Source organism: Gossypium raimondii, chromosome 11 (assembly GCF_025698545.1).
Source record: "Gossypium raimondii isolate GPD5lz chromosome 11, ASM2569854v1, whole genome shotgun sequence".
NCBI classification, from domain to species: domain Eukaryota; kingdom Viridiplantae; phylum Streptophyta; class Magnoliopsida; order Malvales; family Malvaceae; genus Gossypium; species Gossypium raimondii.
Window position 1 is genome coordinate 9,694,503 of NC_068575.1, and position 18,412 is coordinate 9,712,914.

At 32.6% G+C, this 18,412-nt stretch overlaps 2 protein-coding genes across 5 annotated transcripts; both read right to left on the reverse strand.

Annotated features, from left to right (window-relative positions):
- Nucleotides 1–6,969: 6,969 nt before the first annotated feature.
- Nucleotides 6,970–14,764, reverse strand: LOC105804746 (uncharacterized). Of its 2 annotated transcripts, none has more exons than XM_012637483.2 (16): nucleotides 14,529–14,764; nucleotides 14,003–14,134; nucleotides 13,611–13,748; nucleotides 12,513–12,563; nucleotides 12,200–12,289; nucleotides 11,967–12,113; nucleotides 11,693–11,797; nucleotides 11,315–11,371; nucleotides 10,448–11,155; nucleotides 10,201–10,365; nucleotides 9,834–9,999; nucleotides 9,140–9,282; nucleotides 8,484–8,759; nucleotides 8,248–8,388; nucleotides 7,968–8,149; nucleotides 6,970–7,651 (listed from the first exon to the last, which is right to left on the reverse strand). In XM_012637483.2, exons 1-16 carry the CDS (start codon nucleotides 14,619–14,621, stop codon nucleotides 7,585–7,587), a joined length of 2,661 nt encoding a protein of 886 aa, XP_012492937.1. In that variant the 5' UTR covers nucleotides 14,622–14,764; the 3' UTR covers nucleotides 6,970–7,584. The 2 variants fall into 2 exon arrangements, with proteins under 2 accessions (XP_012492937.1, XP_012492935.1); XM_012637481.2 differs by having other exon boundaries at nucleotides 10,448–11,158.
- A 502-nt stretch (nucleotides 14,765–15,266) lies between these two features.
- LOC105804745 (myb-related protein 2) lies at nucleotides 15,267–17,537 on the reverse strand. Of its 3 annotated transcripts, none has more exons than XM_052623118.1 (7): nucleotides 17,385–17,537; nucleotides 17,095–17,276; nucleotides 16,916–16,992; nucleotides 16,757–16,814; nucleotides 16,551–16,617; nucleotides 16,386–16,455; nucleotides 15,267–16,306 (listed from the first exon to the last, which is right to left on the reverse strand). In XM_052623118.1, exons 2-7 carry the CDS (start codon nucleotides 17,270–17,272, stop codon nucleotides 15,611–15,613), a joined length of 1,146 nt encoding a protein of 381 aa, XP_052479078.1. In that variant the 5' UTR covers nucleotides 17,273–17,276; nucleotides 17,385–17,537; the 3' UTR covers nucleotides 15,267–15,610. The 3 variants fall into 3 exon arrangements, with proteins under 3 accessions (XP_052479078.1, XP_012492934.1, XP_052479077.1); XM_012637480.2 differs by having other exon boundaries at nucleotides 16,551–16,635; XM_052623117.1 differs by having other exon boundaries at nucleotides 16,551–16,635; nucleotides 17,095–17,280; nucleotides 17,385–17,478.
- Between the last annotated feature and the right edge of the window lie 875 nt (nucleotides 17,538–18,412).

Sequence of the window (18,412 nt, forward strand, 5' to 3'; positions counted from 1 at the left end):
TAATAAATTTAAAATTTTATGATGTTGATTGAATATTTTATAATACTAAAGAAAATACATAATTTGTAATTAATATGTTATTTGATTATATTATTAATTTTTTTATAAAATTTTTTCTTAAATTGATAATTATTTTTATTACTTTGATGATAATTTCTTATAAAAACAGTCCTTACAATAAAAAGTTTTGATTAGTTTTATTTTTAGAGTTAGATTAATTTTATTAAATGTGTTCAATGTGTGCTCTTCAAGAAAAGATGAAAATTTTGAAGAAGAAAAAAATTAAAAAAAAAAAGAAAGAAAGAGAAAAGGGAAAATATCAATTCATGATAAAAACGGTGACGTTTAGCATAAATTGCTTAAAGTTCAGGTTGATGACGTGGACCACTGACAACCCACGTTTACTATGCACACCCTCCTATGTATAGTACCCAAACCAGCCGGTTATACAAGTTTTTTAGTTTCAAAAAGTTACGGTTAAAATGCATTTCAAGTCCTTATATTTTCTTGTAAATTTAAAATTTAGTCCGTTTAGATTTTATTTTAAAGAATTTAATCTTTGATTCACCTGTTAAATCCGGGTTCATTACAATATTATCTTTTGTTTCATAGTTAGCGAGTATTATCTTATTTCAAAATATCATATCAAAAATTTTAAAAATAATTTGTAACCAGAAATAGAAGGACAAAATTGATGAAAAAAGAAAAAAAGGACTAAATTTCAAATGCATGAAAAGTAGAAGAAGTTAAAGATATTTTAACCAAAAATGCTATTTTGTAAAAAAACAATAAAATTTTGGTTTGGAGATAAAGTTTTAATTTTTAAAACTTGAATTATGGGAAGGTCGGTCACCGACAGAGTTGCATCACACATAGTAAGATGGAGAGAGGTTGTCTCTTTTCGAGATTGCGAAAAGATAACGGGGAAGCTTTTTCGTAATTTGTGATTTTCTTTTGGTTTTTTAAAAGATAAATCGGTTTTATTTATTTTATTCATCATTTATATGTATTTTAAAGATGAAAATTTTAAACTCTAGAAATAAAACATATTTAATGAAAAAAATTATTTATTTTATTATATATGGATATAATTAATAATAATCTATTAAATATTATTATGGTTTTTCATATTTTTATATAAAATCTATAATAAAAACAACCAAAAATAAATTCACAATATCCAAACTTGTACTTAGGATATTAATTCACAAAGCTTTAATTTTCTTTTACATAATTTCACTCGCATCAGGAGTATGTCATAATCAAATCAGAATTTTTATAGACATGAAAAGAGTTACAAGAAAGCGTAGGCTTAAGCTCGTCTCAAAAAGGCTAGAAACACTATTCTTGAGCTAAAAGAGAAGCCGATTTTAATGATCCCTTCTCTATTGACCAACATGAAAGCAAAGGGAGGCTCGGATCGATAATCTTGTCGGACAATAATAAGGGATAAAGTCAGAAATTTTTGTGAGGCGGAATTAAATTATATATTTTTACGATGGTAAAAATATAATTTCATCATTTTAACAACATATATCTTTATATTTTACAATCAATAAAAGAAATTTGAGTAGAATTGTTTATGAGTTGAGTAATACCATAGGCCAATGCCTGTTTTTAGGTCAACTCGATCTGGTTTGTTGGTTTGTTTTACTTCTTAAAAATATTTAATATTTTTAAATATTAACATTTTAATGTTTTATAATTAATTAAAATTTAAAATATTTTTAATATCCAAAACTTTAAAACCATTGTCCAAACCTAACCCAAATCGGATCGGAGGCATTCGAGTCACCTGCCAAAATTTGAGTTTATTTTCAAAAATTAAAAAATAAGTAAAAATAATATAAAAATGAAGATCCAATCCTACAAGTTCAGGGTTATTGTTATTTTCTTATTAACCACATTTAGTGCCAATGCCTCAATAAAAGTAAGCAAGAAATGTGATAATTAATGCAAACTAAACTAATATAAATGGCTTCATTCACATAAATACCACATCCATAACTTATAATATTTATGATTCCTCAATAATCATATAAAACATTTAATATTATAATAATATTACAAAAGTTTTAAATATAACTAGACAATCAGTGGCGAAGTTACGGGCTGGCAGGACCCTGGCCCCCTTAAAATAGAAAATTTTTCATTTAGATCCTTTATAATTTTAAAAATTTTAAATTAGTAATGATAAAATTACATTTTAGCCCTTCCAAAAATGATAAAAAATTGATTTAATCTTTTAAAAATTATAAAGATATAAACTATTAAAATGGTGAAATTGTATTTTTACTATCGTAAAAGTATGCAATTTAATTTTGACCTCCCAATTTTTTTTTTTAGCTTTGCCCTAGTTTACAATGTGGGTAAAAGAAAATATTGTATGTTAAAAATATTTTATTTTAAGATTTATTTAATAATTAATATAAGCGGAGTAGTAATGAACTTGTAATTTAATACTATATATTGAACACATGTTTGATTTTTGAATTTGTAATTGTGTTATTTTAAGGTGATATAAAAATACAAAAAGACGAAGTGTGATCATAATAATATTAATTCTAATTTTAAAAATAAATATTTTGTAATTTCATAAGCGAAATTTGGTGACATCAACTCGATAAAATACTTACATATAATCTAGATATTTAATCAATGTATGATAATGCAATCATTAATTTTGAATAATGAAATGTCACATCATAAAAATAACATAAACATAACAAAAACTAGAAACTCTATGCGTGTGAAAACTACGTATTTAAAAGCAGAGAGGTTAGTTTAAAAATAGCATATAGTAAATAATGAAACGTAAGGTTTGAAACTAACTAATAATAACACATGAAATATGTACAATATTAAAATGAAATATAATAGATTAAATTGTGAGTAAAATAAAATTTAAACACGTCAAGACACCATATTAAAAATACTAAATGCATTACAGTTTTTCTATCGTGGTTGTGACACAAACTCAATCAACAATATTATCAATATATATACAATTGATGGGTAATAAAATATGCATAATACAATTAAAATGTGAATATCATGTTGAAATAAAGTTTTGGTTTAATAGTGAAGTTACTATTTTATTGATGTAAATAATACGGGTTCAAATCCAATTACTTGGAAATTTTTTATCGAGTTTTTTTTAACAATCTCATTATAGGTTTTGATCATTTATGCTCTTTTTGACACAATGCCTAGAACTACTCATAACTCCTCCTCAACCATAAATAGGAGAATAATGCGTTTCAACGCACTCGAACCTATATCCTCTTCTGTATTGACAATAATATCTATGTCGATCGAGTTAAGACTCACTCAGTTTTATTAAATATATATAAATATAAAAGAATAATAGTTTGAGATTGGATGGGATGGGATTGAAATGAAATGAAGAGTAAAGGGTTGGTAGTTAGTTGGCACAAATCATTGGCAGTTGCACTTATTCAATTTTGGATAATGACTTTTAGCAATTTTTGCACCCATTTTAACACCTACTTCCTATTCTACCCCCAAAACCATATACATATAAATTACATATGGTAACTATAAAAATTAATCAAATTAGTTGATTGAATATCAGTTCGATTGGTATGGTATTGTTGTTAATATAAAAGGATATGAGTTTGAGTGTGCTGAAACGTATTATCTTTCAATTTATGGGTTGTGGAAGAACTATGAATAATTTTAGTTATTTTATAAAAAAACAAATATGATCAAAACTTATACACAAAAATGAAAAATTATGAATAGTTTTTGAGTTATATAACAAAAAATATGTTAATACATTAAAATTTCGAAATATAAAATATTATAAGCATAAAAAATATATATAAATATGATACAATTATGTTAATTATTAATAAAAAATATTATTTTTTTGAGAAAATTCATAGGGGATGGGAGGCTTGTCTGCCCCCATTTATTTTCCTTTATGAAAGAAAAAGAAGCTTGGGGCTGCTTCTCCTTTTCAATCCTAGCCAGAGGCGAAAACCCAATAAGGTTTTAGTTTTAACTATAGTTAAGATTTTGACAACTTTAATCATATAGGTTATAATTTCGTATTGTGGAAACACTTATGTTTTTGGGTTTAGTTTAGTGGTTAAGAATTATTTACTCATATAATCTATTCGGGTTCGAGCTTTTAGGATAGCAAGTGATAGATTTTCAGTTAAATATAATTCTACATAGTGTGTGAGTCATGTACAGCTTTAAATTCCTAGGTTTAGTTTGGTGGCCAAGAATTGCTCCTCCATAAAATTCACTTGTGGTAGATATTTATTTGGACAGTTTGATGTAGTGTGTGTACGATATAAAAAAAAAACCATGAGTGAATTCATTTCATATTTATTTTTATTTAAATCCCATCATTTATGGGTTATGTTCGGAGATATTCTGATTACCTATTTGTTGTGCTTTATAATACTTATTTCGAACGTATATTAATTATATTTGCAAACACGAATATACTTATACTTATTATCTAAAACAATTTTTTTAAAATCAAAAAAAGAAATGCATAGATCCATCACATATCATTGTCATCCTCTCCTCTTTACATCTCACTCAACCTTTTCATTCCCAATTTTGATGTGGAGGTCCCTTATTCTTCACTGGCTAACCTTTGTTGAGCTTTTCAATTTATGTTGGCTAACTTTCAAATATCATAATTCTCACATTTTTTTTGATATGATATTAAGGAACAAAAGTAAAAAGAAAGGAACAAAAAAAAAAAAAAAAGGCAACATAAAATTTTTTTTGAATAATTTTATTATACGTTCTGATTATATCCGGCTCTTTTTAACACAATACTTAAAACTACCCATAATCCCTCTCCAACCAATAAATAGAAGAATAATGCGCTTCAACGCACTCAAACCCAATTAAGTAAAAGAAAAAAAGGGAAGGTTTTTGATAAGTTTTGGAAGGTGTGGATTATGTGGATCCACATCATTTTCCATGTTGAAATAAAATTGCTTGGATTATATTACTTTATTGGTCCAGAACCTTTCTAGTTTTCATTTCCAAATTATTCATTAATTTAACCTAATCATGATGCTTTCACATTGATTGCTTAAACAACACACCCCACCATAATGTCTTAAGAATAATCATGGTTATAAGTTAAATTTAATGGGTTCAATAAAAAGTTATAAGTCTAATTTTGTCTCCAGTCTCTGTACTTTTTAAAGTTTTGAAATTTGGTCCTCTGCTTTCAAGTTTAAGAATTTAGTCCCTTTATTTGTAATTGTAACAGAAGGTAAATAAGTAGATTAAAAACTTTAAAATTCTCAAAGTTGAGATAAATTTTATTTGATATAAGCTGTAGCAAAATTAAGAAATAGATTAAAGGTTTGATAAAACTAGTGACTATGTAAATATATGTATTATCACATACCTATTGTGATTTTTAAATGAAAGTGAATCATCTTGTTTACTCTCCTTCCGAGTTGATTTTATTTTTATTAATTTGATCCAAACAGAAAAATTAACCAATAAAAAATCAAATTAAATTTTGAGAAGAACAATAATTTTAATATTCCACCGTTGATGCTTGTGTCAGAAAACTGTCGTTTCTTCGTCTTTGTCGTCTTCAAAAACTCTGTCAATGCTTACTTGTCTGGAAAACGAAACAGTCTCGATCTTCTTCATTTTCTTAATATGGGGAAATAAACACTTCATTAACAAAATTCACATTCAAAAAAGTCCAATTTGTCTTCAATTGATCTCTACTACAATTCAAAAACTGGAAAAGAAAAGAAAAACTAAACAAAGCTTATAAATGTGAATCTAGTAAAAAGACAAAAACAAATCTATGGATTTAAGGGTTTTTAAGAAGAAATCATTTACTCGTGCTGTTATATTAATAAAAATAAATTTAGGATACTCATTTTGTCCCTTTATTCAATTTAATATAAGTATAGAATATAAATTTACATTAAATAAGAAATAATTTAAAATTTATAAGTAAATAAAGTAGTATTTTTAAAAGATCTAAATTACTCTTATTGAATTTTAATGTCTAAATTATCGCTCTTGATTTTTATACAACCTAAGATACCCTTACTAAGTTTTGATATTGATTTCGAATGCTGATTTTATATAATATATGGATTAATAACCTTGTTGTCAGATTTGTATTAAATTTACTATTAGTTGGATTTTCATTTTTAAATAGAAAATTCGAATATTAAAATTGAACGAGAATTTATTAACAGACTATTAGTACTAAATTCTTGAGAATAGAAACAAAGACTAAATAGCAAAAGTTCAAAGAATTTATGACGATGATATTTAAGTTTTACTCTTTTTAAAAGACGTATTATTTAATTTTAAAACCAATTGAAGATCTCAGCGGCATTTGAGTTTCTAAAAAAATTATTACCTCATATTAAATATGGAAAGAGGCTTATCGTTGAATCAATTAGTTAATTAGAATAAAGCAGCTTAAACGTGTGAGACTCAGCTTTGTCTTTCTTGTTTCTGTTTTTAAACATCAAACATACATCGGGCAACAAATGATGTGAAGAAAAACTTTATTGAAATGTTAACAAAAATCAATTGACCAAATGAGCATGCATAATAAACCTGCTACCACTTTACCTTTGTTTTATTACTTGGATAAGTTGATTAAAAGCATTATTTTTGGGAAAAGAAAAGGATAGAAAATACCCTGAAAAAGGGAATGAGTTGACATCTCGTTATAGCAAGTTGAAATCTTTTTAAGGATGAGTACATACTTTACACGTCAGCCCCTACTCTTTTATTTTTAATTTTAACTTCCAAACATACCCCAATGTTTAAAAGGTGAAGAAAGTAAGAATAAAACTACTACCATGGGATCTCAACATCATACATTACACAGCATAAAACCAAACATTTGTCAAATACATTGAAGAATATAGAGAGCTTTCTTGCAAGATATTTATCTACTTCTATTGAATAAGTATCTAAGAATTAAGGAATACTTTAGTCCTTGAATATAAATCAAAGAATAAGGATGTCTTTAGTTACAATGGTAGGCTTCCTTGAACAAAATAATACAACTTTCTGATTCAATTAAAACTGAACCTGAACAAATAGAAACAAAAACCAAATCTACATTCATATTCCAATGCATGAACATCTATATCTCTATATCTATATTTTAAACTCCAAGTATCCTCAAGCTAAAGTCCAATAATTTATCAACATCATACATACCGTACCCACTTGAGCTAGGGAATCAAATATAAACCGAAAGTTAAAACACATTCTATTTGGTCCCAAAGTTCTTCACTAATCCAAAGATTGATACCAATGTTCCCCATAAAATGTCTTTCATTTTTTTTTCTGTTTAAATGCAATATAACCCAAATGATGCCAATAGATTAACAAAGACTGCTGCCAATGTTCCCAATGTCTTTCATTGCAATGAATTGCAACAGAACTAATATCCAACAAAAAAGGCATAATTGGAAAATGAATCGTCTAATCAAAGCTTGACATCTCATCTCATCTTCGTCATGAGGCTTTTCCAAAAAGTTGCAATGAAATTTCAGGGGGTGACAGAAACACAACTTACATTACGTTTCAGCAAATAAGTTCATCTTCAAGATAGTTATACTCAAATGTGAACTCCGTCTTAATTCTCTGACACCTGAAAAACAGCATCACGCAACATTAGCATAAAAACAGAGAGTTTAACAACTGAAAATGTGATTCAGCCAGCCAGGTACTACGTTAGGACTTGGGTGTATCAGGTATGGGAATGTATCAGACACAAGTATAGTAAGATCTTTTAAGTTTTCCATATACTTGGAGAAACCTTGGAGGTCATATCTCCATATCCGTATTCAGAAATGAGTGTCGGACATGGATAATTCTATAAAATGAAGAATCCAAGCAACATAACACAGGTATATGATGCTTTTTGAAATAAATGAGAAGACTATACTTCCATGCCAACAACTTACCATCCATGTTGGTGGTCATCATTTGCTATGTGAAAATCAAAGTATACATACGTTCCCTGTTCAAATTCATCAGTGGCGATTTTTGGTTCCTCATGCCGCTGAAACCATGTGTTGTATTTTCTGTGGTATCTCCAAGACTGCTTCTTCAGTTCCTTTGCGGCCAGATATTGTTGGTAAGTATTCTGCACAAAATTTTACAAGACGGAGAGCTCAACTGTCACCAAGTTCTATTGCAATAAAACACACACACACAGGGCAAGAGATAGAATAACCTATTTACCTGCTGATAATAAAATGCAAAGAACAGTGTATCAGTGCCAGTGCCATACCCATCTAAGCTTATGCGTTCCCAGAAGGCAGGATTATTCACAATCGGTGCCTGAACTTGAGGGTAGCTAGCAGGTGTTGCAGCAGGGTGTTTCTGCAGAGTACAAACAGATAACAAATATAAGAACCTACACTTTTGTTGTTTCTTGGAAAGTAAAAAGAGAGAGATGATTATTGGAAATCCCATACTGGAGTGTAGCTCCTAGCACGTTCTGAGTCTTTAGGTTGGGGAATTTTATAGTATGAAGCCTCAAGCATCTGCAAATTGTATAGTTGATCATGCATTCCTCCAGTATTCATTGAGCCACTGAGGTTGTCACCAATGGCACCAAAATCAGTAACACTTCTCCAGCCAATAACGCCAAGTCCACTAGAAGAGTGGTTAGATTGTAAGGGTTGCCCAGGAAAAAGATCAACATCCCTAATAACTGGAGCAGGTTCTGTCAACGAGCCTGATACAGCAGCCTGCAGTGAAGAACCATTCACAGACCACTCAAGTCATCTTCATAACTAACAATTTATGCAACCAACATTCACCTAAACCCACAATCTATCTAGAAAACAAACAGTTTTTAAACCTAAAAGAAAATGAAATTATTACTACTACATAAATTCAGCCAAACATCACTGTTACTCTACCCAGTCAATCCCATGCACGTGTAGTTTTACAAAACAATGACATATGATAGAGGAAACACTCAATCAACTAACTGGACCATCTGGATTGCCAAATTAAGTGACAAAGTTACTGATGATTCTAACAGAAGATAGAACATGCTCGCACAAACAGTACCACACCAGCAATAATTCCTAAAGCATACGACCTTAAGAGGTATTCAACATACCGGAGAATCAATCGCATACTGAGTTTTCATCTCATCCTCGTTCATAAGATTCTTGGCAAGCCCAGAAGTTGGAACAGCTTCAGAACTTGAATCATCAGGTAAATTGTGCGGTTGTTGTTCCTCAACTTTTGCATTCCCAACATCTGCATATATACTAAGCTCTTAATCCAGAGAGAGAAGTATTATCACAGGTTGAATTACGTCTCTGGTCAAGACATGGTAAAAGAACACGAAACACTCAGCTTACAACAGTAAAGCAATCTGCTACTTTCCTCCATGAGATATATGGCCACTCTGATAACAAGTATTCTAATGATAGCTTCTTCTATTCAAATATGTTGGAAAAAATTAATCCATCCATTGCTCCATAAAACATTTTCTTGTAGGAAAAACAAAAGTTATTCTCCTTGAAAAAGCTTCCCTTGGAAATTGTTTTCAGAAAAGAACTGGATTTACTGTGAAACCAAACATACAATAGCAAAAGCACAAAAGAAAGAGATAGAGAAACCAGGAGCAGGAAGGAGTACATAATTGGGCAGCCTGCTACTCTATATACAACGATTTAGTTTTAATGAGCCTCCTTCATTGCATGCGCTCATAAAATTAGATATGAGATCCCTCACAAATCCCTCAAAGAGCTCATGCTTCAGAAAGAATAAGGTCCAAAAAGAAAATCAAGCAAACTGAATGTTACCCCCATCCTTTGGAACACTTGTTGCCAATGCCTGTTGACTAGACTGTTGTTGCATGGGATTTTGTTGCTGCTGTAAGCTGGCAGCTGTTACACTATTAAAACCAGGTGCTTGGCCACCAAGTCCTAGACCCGATTGGAGAGAGAGTGAAGAGCTTTGAGAATTGAACTGCCAAAATAAGATCATAAAAAGATTATTTACTATTTGCTTTCATGACAGAAAGCTAACCAGGTTCCCACAAGTTTGCAGTGCATAGATACGTCATTTGTGTGTAATATGCACAAGCAACAGAAACCTAGATTTGCATTGAACTTTGTAATAAGTTGAACAACTTGGTTCAGGAAAAGGAATTCATTTAAGAGACAGAACCTGCTGCATGAGTGGGGCTTGTTGTGCAGAAAACTGCTTAAGATTTCCTCCGGCGAGAGGCACACCAAGCAGGTTGCTATGGCCTTGTTGCTGCACTTGTTGGAGCCGTTGCAAATATTTTTCCCTCATATCAGGTGCTATCTCAGTTCTTCCACGAAACTGCCCCTGAACATACAAATGCATTAGCAACTATATCAAACATGAAGAATGTAGAGCATGGGTACAGTCACCTGACAGACTAGCATACCGGGTCATTTTGATTCTGAAAGGAGCTTCCAGGCCTCCACTGCATACCAGAAACCATTGAAGGGGAAAAAACTCTGCCGGGTATTCCAGCAGATTCACTAGGATTACTAGAATCAACAGATGCACTTCCATCATTAGCCTTGGCTGTCTGAGGCAACATCATTCTGTTACTAAGAGGGGATACCAAAGATTGCACCATGCTACTGTTTCCAGGTCTTTCATCAGTCCCCAAAATAGTTCTTTTTGCCATGTCAGAGACTGAAGGGACCGCACCAAGGGCTCCATTGCCAGAAGCCACACTTCCAGAAACAAGGGGAATACTAGATGAAGGCTGACCTGAGAGGCCTCCTCTAGCAATGCCTCGTACTCCAGTATCAGTAAGAGATGGAGAAGGCCTACGGCCAGGGAAGCTTGTGATATCTTCTTCTTTTGTAGCATTTGGCAAATTTACAGGAGATGACGGATTGGTGGTGCCTGTGTTTTCCAAAACACTTCGAGCAGAACTTGAACCCGGAAGAACAATTGGAGGCGTTGAAGCACCAGACAAACTATGAGGTGAAAGATTCAGTGGAGCAGGGATTGGATGGCTTCCACTCGGTGTTGCTGTAGCAGAAGTAATTGCGCAACTTTTTGAAGGTGGAGTCCTTGCTATATCAGAATTACTATCCTGGGAAGCTGAATCTTCTGCATGCTCCAGGGAGGAACTAACCTGCTGATTACATTTGAGTCATGATCATTTCTTGTACATCAATGTGAGCATCAAGCCAACAACTAATGACAGAGTAACTTATATAGGTCAACCAACATACTTTTATACATGTGACTACATCATTAAATATCCAACAGATGGAGAGAACAGAACACCTACCGGCCCTTGAGATGTTGATGATGCCAAAGATGGCTTCAATCCAAGAATCGGTGCAGCCTGCCAAACATTAAAATTTCATTTTCCAAGTTATTTTCCATGAAGAAGCCATTTCATTAATTTTCTGATAAAATATCACTTAAGAACCCATTTGTTACATTGAAATCAGTGAACACCATAACACAAGATAAAAAAGGCCTTTTTTTTGGTCAGTTAAAATATGGTTCAAGTACAACGTTAAAAAAAAAAAATGCAAGTAACAGCATGTCTCAGTAAATCACATTTTCACAAGAGAAAACTGATTTGAATTGGGTTATACAAGGCATGGTACTAGAATCTTCAAGCAGAACCAAAATGGGAAAAAAGAATACAAGATTTTACCTTGGAAAGAGGACCAATAGCAACCAGATCTTCAAGAGCATCCACCTTGTCTAAAGCTAAAGAGTTGTAGAGCTCATCAACATCACTAAATTCATCAAAGTCCTCCTACACAAATAATCAGGAAAGATAAGCATATTTAACAGCCAAAACCCACGAAAATGACCCAAGGAGATTATATTGCTGATGCTATTCTTATAAAAACAAATGATTTAGAATTAAATGGAAGATCCTTTCAACACCCAAAATTGAAGGAAAAAAAATCATAGAACAAAACCTGATTACGTTCAACATAATCGTCCAAGAAGTCTTTCACATCATTGACCTGCTCTGGACTCAATTCATCATTATCCAATAATCTCAAAATCAATTCTAACTTCATTATATGAGCTTTGTGCCGGGTAATTGATGTCTCCAAGTGTGTCTGAAGGGCAAAAACAACAAAAGGAAACAAAGTTACATCAAAACAACATATGTAGTCTCAAAATGTATCTTCTCGTTCAGTTCTACCAGTCTAGGTGGTTTTGTCTTCCCTTTCTTCACAGAAAGCCCTTCAATCTCAGCTTCAAAACTATCAATCTGGGATTCCAACTCTCCAACCTGCTCAGGGAAAGAGTTCACATTACATGCTAGTTTCGATTCACTAAGCATAAGTGCCTCCAAAACAACATTATATACAGAGAGAAGTTCCAGGCTAGTGGAAGTTAAAATGATTTTTTTTTTGAAAAAATACAACAGAAAGAAAATATTATGGGTATAACCAATGAGTTGCAGCATTTAAGACGCAAGCAAGAAAAGGGGGCAAAAAGGTTAGATTTCATACCACATTGTTCAACCAATCCCTTGTCTCTGATTTAGCCTTCTCCTTTGGATCCTACAATGAAATTGATGCATCACAGATAGTAAAGCAAAATGTACAATACCGAGACTGCATGCTTCCAATCAATATTAATATCATCAAGTGAGGTGGAAGGTTTCAAGATGTAAAGATTTATATAAAAAGCTGGCCAAGATGTAAGGAATACGTAGGGAAAAGAAAAAGGGGATCAATCTTGTATGTTTTACTACCAACACAAGCCCACAACTATTTTTGACTAAGATGGTTGAATATCAAACACCAACAAGGTCAAGTATAAAATTACACCAATTAGAGGTCTGTACTCCACTCTATCCCAGAATGAACCACTAGTTTTCTATTTTAGAACACTAACAGGTAATCATTTTGCCATGCGTGCAATGGCACAATATAAACCCGTACAGCAGACTCCATGTACAGACAAAAGGCTTAGTTATTCCTATGTTACCTAAAACACAGATCGGTCTGGTACGAGGAACGAAAATGGGAGCACAAATCGCTAATTGTTTGGAACATAATTCGATAAGGTAGTCTTCTTTGGTTCGTTTAGCAGGAACAAAATATGATTTTTTGGTTCGTTTATTAGGACCAAAATACAATTTATCAGTACATTAAAAGTTTTTATAATATATATTTCACCTTAATTAAAATAATATAAAAACATATTATATAAATAAAAAAATTAATTTTCATAAATTTATTGATAAAAAATTATAAAAACATTTTATATTTTTGAGAAATATAACAATAATTATAGCTTAACGCAACAAACAAACCATTTATCGACAATCTTTAAAGGAAATAGATTGATAGAAGCACAACAATTTTTAATACTTCGTTTAAAAAATAAATAAAGAAAGAAGACATTTATTATTCGGTGGCTTCTCTGGTTGAAGCCCTCTTCTGTAAGCTCGATTCATTGAATTGGATTGTAAACAATTGGGATCGGTCGATCAAATTTGAAAAATACAGCATGTAGAGTGATTAAGGTAACTCTGGTTTTTTCTTACAATTCATTAATAGATAATAAAACAATCAAGAGCTATGCATTGCATTGGTGCTTACAGTTTTAGGCTGTTGACCCAAGCCTTCTTTAGAGAATGCTTTTGTCTTAGTCTCTTTTTCACATATCTTAAATCTTTCCATTTCACGCTCAATTTGTTTCCGAGCATCCACCAGGGCCTGCTCATAAGATGCACTAACCTATGTTGACAGAAGTCAAAAGAAAAAAAGAACAATCATCAGTTTCAAATCAATAAGAACAATTATCGTAATAATAAAAATCTTAAGCATCACTAGAGGTAAAGGTGATTCACAGCACCACATAAACACAGTGTGAAAACAGTAACAACTAACAAATGCAATTACAATTACAAGTACAAGTACAAGAATTATTTGATGAAAACATAATGAATCAAAACAATCACTTAAAGAGACAAGGGATACAAGTAACGAACTTTTTTATCCTTGATCTCACTGGACTGAATCCATGTCTTGATCTGGTCCCTGTACCTTTGCAGCTTTTTGATTTCCTTCTTCAAGTCTGCCTCAAACTTTTCCTTCTGATTCGCATTATCAGTATCATAAACCTAACACAACATACAATCCAAAAAAAAAAAAAAACAATTTACTCAACAGTTCGAGTTGCGATTTTTCACTATAGATAAACTAAGAGTCGAACGAAAAAAAACATCATTCGATTCTTCGACACGTCTTTCTTCCTTTTTAAATTAAGAAAATGAATGGAAAACAATCTAATCATTAATCGAGAAAATCAATAAGCCAAATTTAAAATAGTTCAAGAACACTATAGTCACAGCAATGTTCGCTTCAATTTCACAGGAACTAAAACTAGAACTATCATTTAAGCGTCTACTTCCCAGCATTTCCTCGGAAACCAAACAGAACAGGTAAAACAAAAAAAAGAAAAAGGAAAATGAAAATGAAAAGGCATATTTGCATTCATGAAGCTTCAACGGCAACCTTGTTCCAGATGCTATCGAAGACATCAACGCCTTCCTGGACCTTCTTCAGAACACGATCGATTTCTCCTTGAAGCTTGCGACTCGCTCCCATTCCGGAATCGGAATGTTTCGAGGGCGAATTACAGAGAACTTATTTCAAAATGATAAAATGAAAAAACCCTAGCAATGATTGATTTTTCGATTTTACGCGTCGAGTGAGAATTTCCGTTACCCAGTAAGTTTTAAGAGCGTTTCAATCCTAAAACAATTAATAAGAAGAAGACGGTATATATATCGGGAATTCGGGATTCGGGAGTGGGAACAATGGAGTCCCATACGGCATCGTTTCAATACATAAAAGGTTAAAAATGGGCCGAACCGTTTTATTACAAAAAGCCCAAACACTTCTAACTTTTCTTTACTGTTACCAATGATTTAAAAGGAAATATATTTTTTTTAAAATTTTCTATTTATTTTAATTTCATAATTAACCTTGAGAAGACATATTTTACTCATTTAAATTTAATGAATGATTTTTTCCTAAAGCATTTACCGGAGCGAACCTAATCATTAATATTATGTATTTTATAAGCTTGTTAAGAGATGAATCGCCATAAATTTTAAAACTGTTTCATATCTAATATAAGGATTGAACCTTTAAAATAAGAGAAACATTACGATTAGAGAAATAAATTTAAGTTTTGGAATCAAATAATATTGATTTCCATCATCTCTCAAACAAAAAATAACATATTGATTTCATCAATTATATAATATATATTAGCATGTTAAATTAAAAAGTTATGATGTACAAACGAAAAGCAAAGTCTTTGAGCACTTAATAACACTAATGCTCAAATCAGATCAGTCCATCATGTTCCATTACATGAAAAACACAGTGATTAGCTGCTAATATCTATATGTTTTATGTAGTTGCTGCAAACTTTTATTCAATTAAAGATTGAATTGGGTTTTGGTTTTTTTCAAGTTGATCATAGATGAATCACAAAGTACAGCATTCTTCTCCGAGCCTCCGGTTCCGATGGAACTCCGGTCACTTTCTGTTTATCTACCTACGAAGATCGATTGATGGATCCCTTTTCAGTTCCAGCTGAGGCCATTCAAATCAAACTGTTTGCAGCTTGAAGCAGCATCAACTTCTTCATGGACATTTAAATCCAGCTTTGTTGCAAAATAAGGTAGTCTATTAACTGTTTGCAGCTTGAAACCTTCTTGATCTTCATTTCTGCCATTAAATTTCCCCTCAGAGAAGCTGCCATGCCCTTTCTCTCCTTGTAATCCTACACTCATGGATAAATCACTGGTACTTCTATCAGCAAAGAACATTCTTCTTTCTGCATCATTGCCTAGTTTCATGTCGGTGAACGGTTTCAGCTCGGTTTGTGGTACCAACCGATCTTCCGGGACATGATCTCTTTGCTCCATGAATGAAGTGCTGTTGTAAGTTCTTAAAAAAATCCCATTGTTGTGTATTTCTTGCTCTTTCTGAGATCCATCACATGATGTCAAGCAACTATCCATTGAACAATCAGTAGGTGGAGTTGCTTGTGTTTGTCCTTGCTGGGGACATAAACCTTGCAAGTCTTTCAAATCCGAAAAAGCGGAGTTCAGGCATTGGTTGGACACTTTGGACACTAATTCAGATAGCTGAACTTTGGCTGCTTCAAGTCCCATGTTACCCAAATTTTGTCTTCCAAGTGTCTCTTGAGCTTTCTCCAACACTGCCTGTAAATATTTCCCTTGAGCCTCAATACGAAGCTGTAAATGTCGCTGCACCTGGTTCGATATCGAACTTATCAGACCATGGCTTAACTCAACTACAATAAAAAGCATTACCAAAAGGAATGTTATGTACCTCAAGCTGTTCATGCAGCCTTCTCTGCACTTCGATTTGCATTTGCAACGCTTCGCCGATCTGTAATCCTCTGTAGTTCATCAACATCAAAGTCAATACATGAAGAAAAAGATGATTGAATGCAAAACTATATGTGAAATGATTATTAATCATTAATCATCTTACTTGTTTGTTTGAGGGCCAATACTTAAGTTATTCATGTGAGTTCCAGTTGCTTCAGACATTCTATCACCTGTCATTGCAACAGCACCTATGTCCATTGAGTTTAAATTGTTAATTATCAAAAAAAATGAAAAGCTCTAAACTCAAAATTAGCATTTGAAGTTTACTATATCCATTTTATAAGATGAAGGGGAACACAGTCATCTTACCTATCTTGTTGCTGCCATTATTAGCTTGTCCATGGAGATTCTTACTGAGTCTGTATTTCTGCAGCCAAAAGGAGAGATCTAATTAGCCCTTGTAAAATATAAACTAACTCGTCTGCACCGTGAAACCCGAGGTTTCACTGGATGATGTCGATAAATTACCTGCAGATGACTCTTGAGATGGTATAAGGTAAGGCCAGGAATCCCCATTAGTTTCATTACTGTTTTAGGAGTAGCCTCTGCAACACAAGTGAAAAGAAAAAGGTGCAATCATTTGTATTAGCCTAAGACAGTTTATGCATGGATTTAATCTGGGATTTGTTCAGATTTTGTGTACTCACTGTCAGCGCCTCCGAGCTGATTGACAGCCTCGATGAACCGCTCATGAAGATCGGGCGTCCACTTGAGTCTTGGCTTGGCGTCGGTTGAAAGAACAAGACCAGAATCTCCAGGGCCATTCCCTCCTTGAAGGAACAAATGCCTCTCAGGGTGGATGTTCTTCCCTTGATGTTGGTACATTTTTCTGTCTCCAAAAGAAAGTACTCAAACATGTAAGTTGTTAAGGCTTGTTGTTGAACCAGATACAACTAAATAACCATGCTCGGTACACGTATCGGCTTCGTTCTTTTACCTGATCCAGTCGCTTCGATCTTCTGTTCTTCAAGTTTTCCACAGACTGCTCTTACTTAATTACTTGTTTTATAACCAAGTCTTACAAGCCAAAGATGAACCCCCAAGCAGGGCTTTTTATAAAGCAAGATAAGAGAAGCATAGAATCTGGGACACAAGTAATGGAAAAACCTGACCGAATCCAATATTCACAGTGAGTGAAAAATCAACATTGCCCCTTCTACTTTGTTAACTGTGGGCCAAATCTACTTTCCATTCTAAGACAGTACAAGCCATTTGAATTCCTCAAAACACCTCAGGACTTGCACTAGGAATCGATCCACCAAATATAATATATGTATATGTATATATGTATGAATGTATGTATGTATGTATGTATGTATGTATGTACGTATTCGTCCCTACTGGCAAAGGCAAAGAATCATATTCCCAGATATTAGAGTTGGGGAGTCGGATTAGGGGAATCCACTATGTTGTGTTTGAGAGCTCTTCCATGGTCTCAATTTCAAAGAAGATTCTTCAACTCTTATACCTTTGTTCTTCACCTTGTTGTCGATTTTTTTTTTTTTTGCTTTCAGGTTGTCAATGTATGCACACAATGCAACTAATGAGAATATAAATAAGGTTTTTAGTTTCATGTTATCTGATATTAAAGGTTGCAGATGGAGACACAAACAAAGTTTTAACTGGTTTTTATGAAGAGAATTTAGAGAGAAGATTCTTTTTGACTGGTTCATCTAGAAATTTTGGAATTAGATACATACAAGAAATGAAAATAATTGTTAAATAAATAAAAATGGGGGAAGAAAATAAAAGATGCTCTTCTTTGGAAGAGATTGTTTGGGGGCAAGGAATGGAATATGGAATACATTCCCTTTTGTCTCCTTCAGTAAGTTTGGTACTTATCCAGCCCTTTCGAAACTCCTTAAATATCCGTATTCAATACATACCCGTATTCGATAATCGCAGTCTCTAATTGTTTAGAAGGAATGAAAGGGACCCAAATTACCTTTTGCGGTGTTTGAACAG

Excerpts from the sequence above, each read along its gene's own strand:
- LOC105804745 (XM_012637480.2), bottom strand. The coding sequence starts at position 17,272 with ATGTACCAACATCAAGGGAAGAACATCCACCCTGAGAGGCATTTGTTC. Across the intron at positions 16,993-17,094 it reads TCAGCTCGGAGGCGCTGACA|AGGCTACTCCTAAAACAGTA; the intron begins GTGAGTACACAA and ends CTTGTGTTGCAG. Across the intron at positions 16,815-16,915 it reads ATCTCAAGAGTCATCTGCAG|AAATACAGACTCAGTAAGAA; the intron begins GTAATTTATCGA and ends TTTTGGCTGCAG.
- LOC105804746 (XM_012637481.2), bottom strand. The coding sequence starts at position 14,621 with ATGGGAGCGAGTCGCAAGCTTCAAGGAGAAATCGATCGTGTTCTGAAG. Across the intron at positions 10,366-10,447 it reads TTCAGAATCAAAATGACCCG|GGGCAGTTTCGTGGAAGAAC; the intron begins GTATGCTAGTCT and ends TTGTATGTTCAG. Across the intron at positions 7,652-7,967 it reads GATGACCACCAACATGGATG|GTGTCAGAGAATTAAGACGG; the intron begins GTAAGTTGTTGG and ends GCTGTTTTTCAG.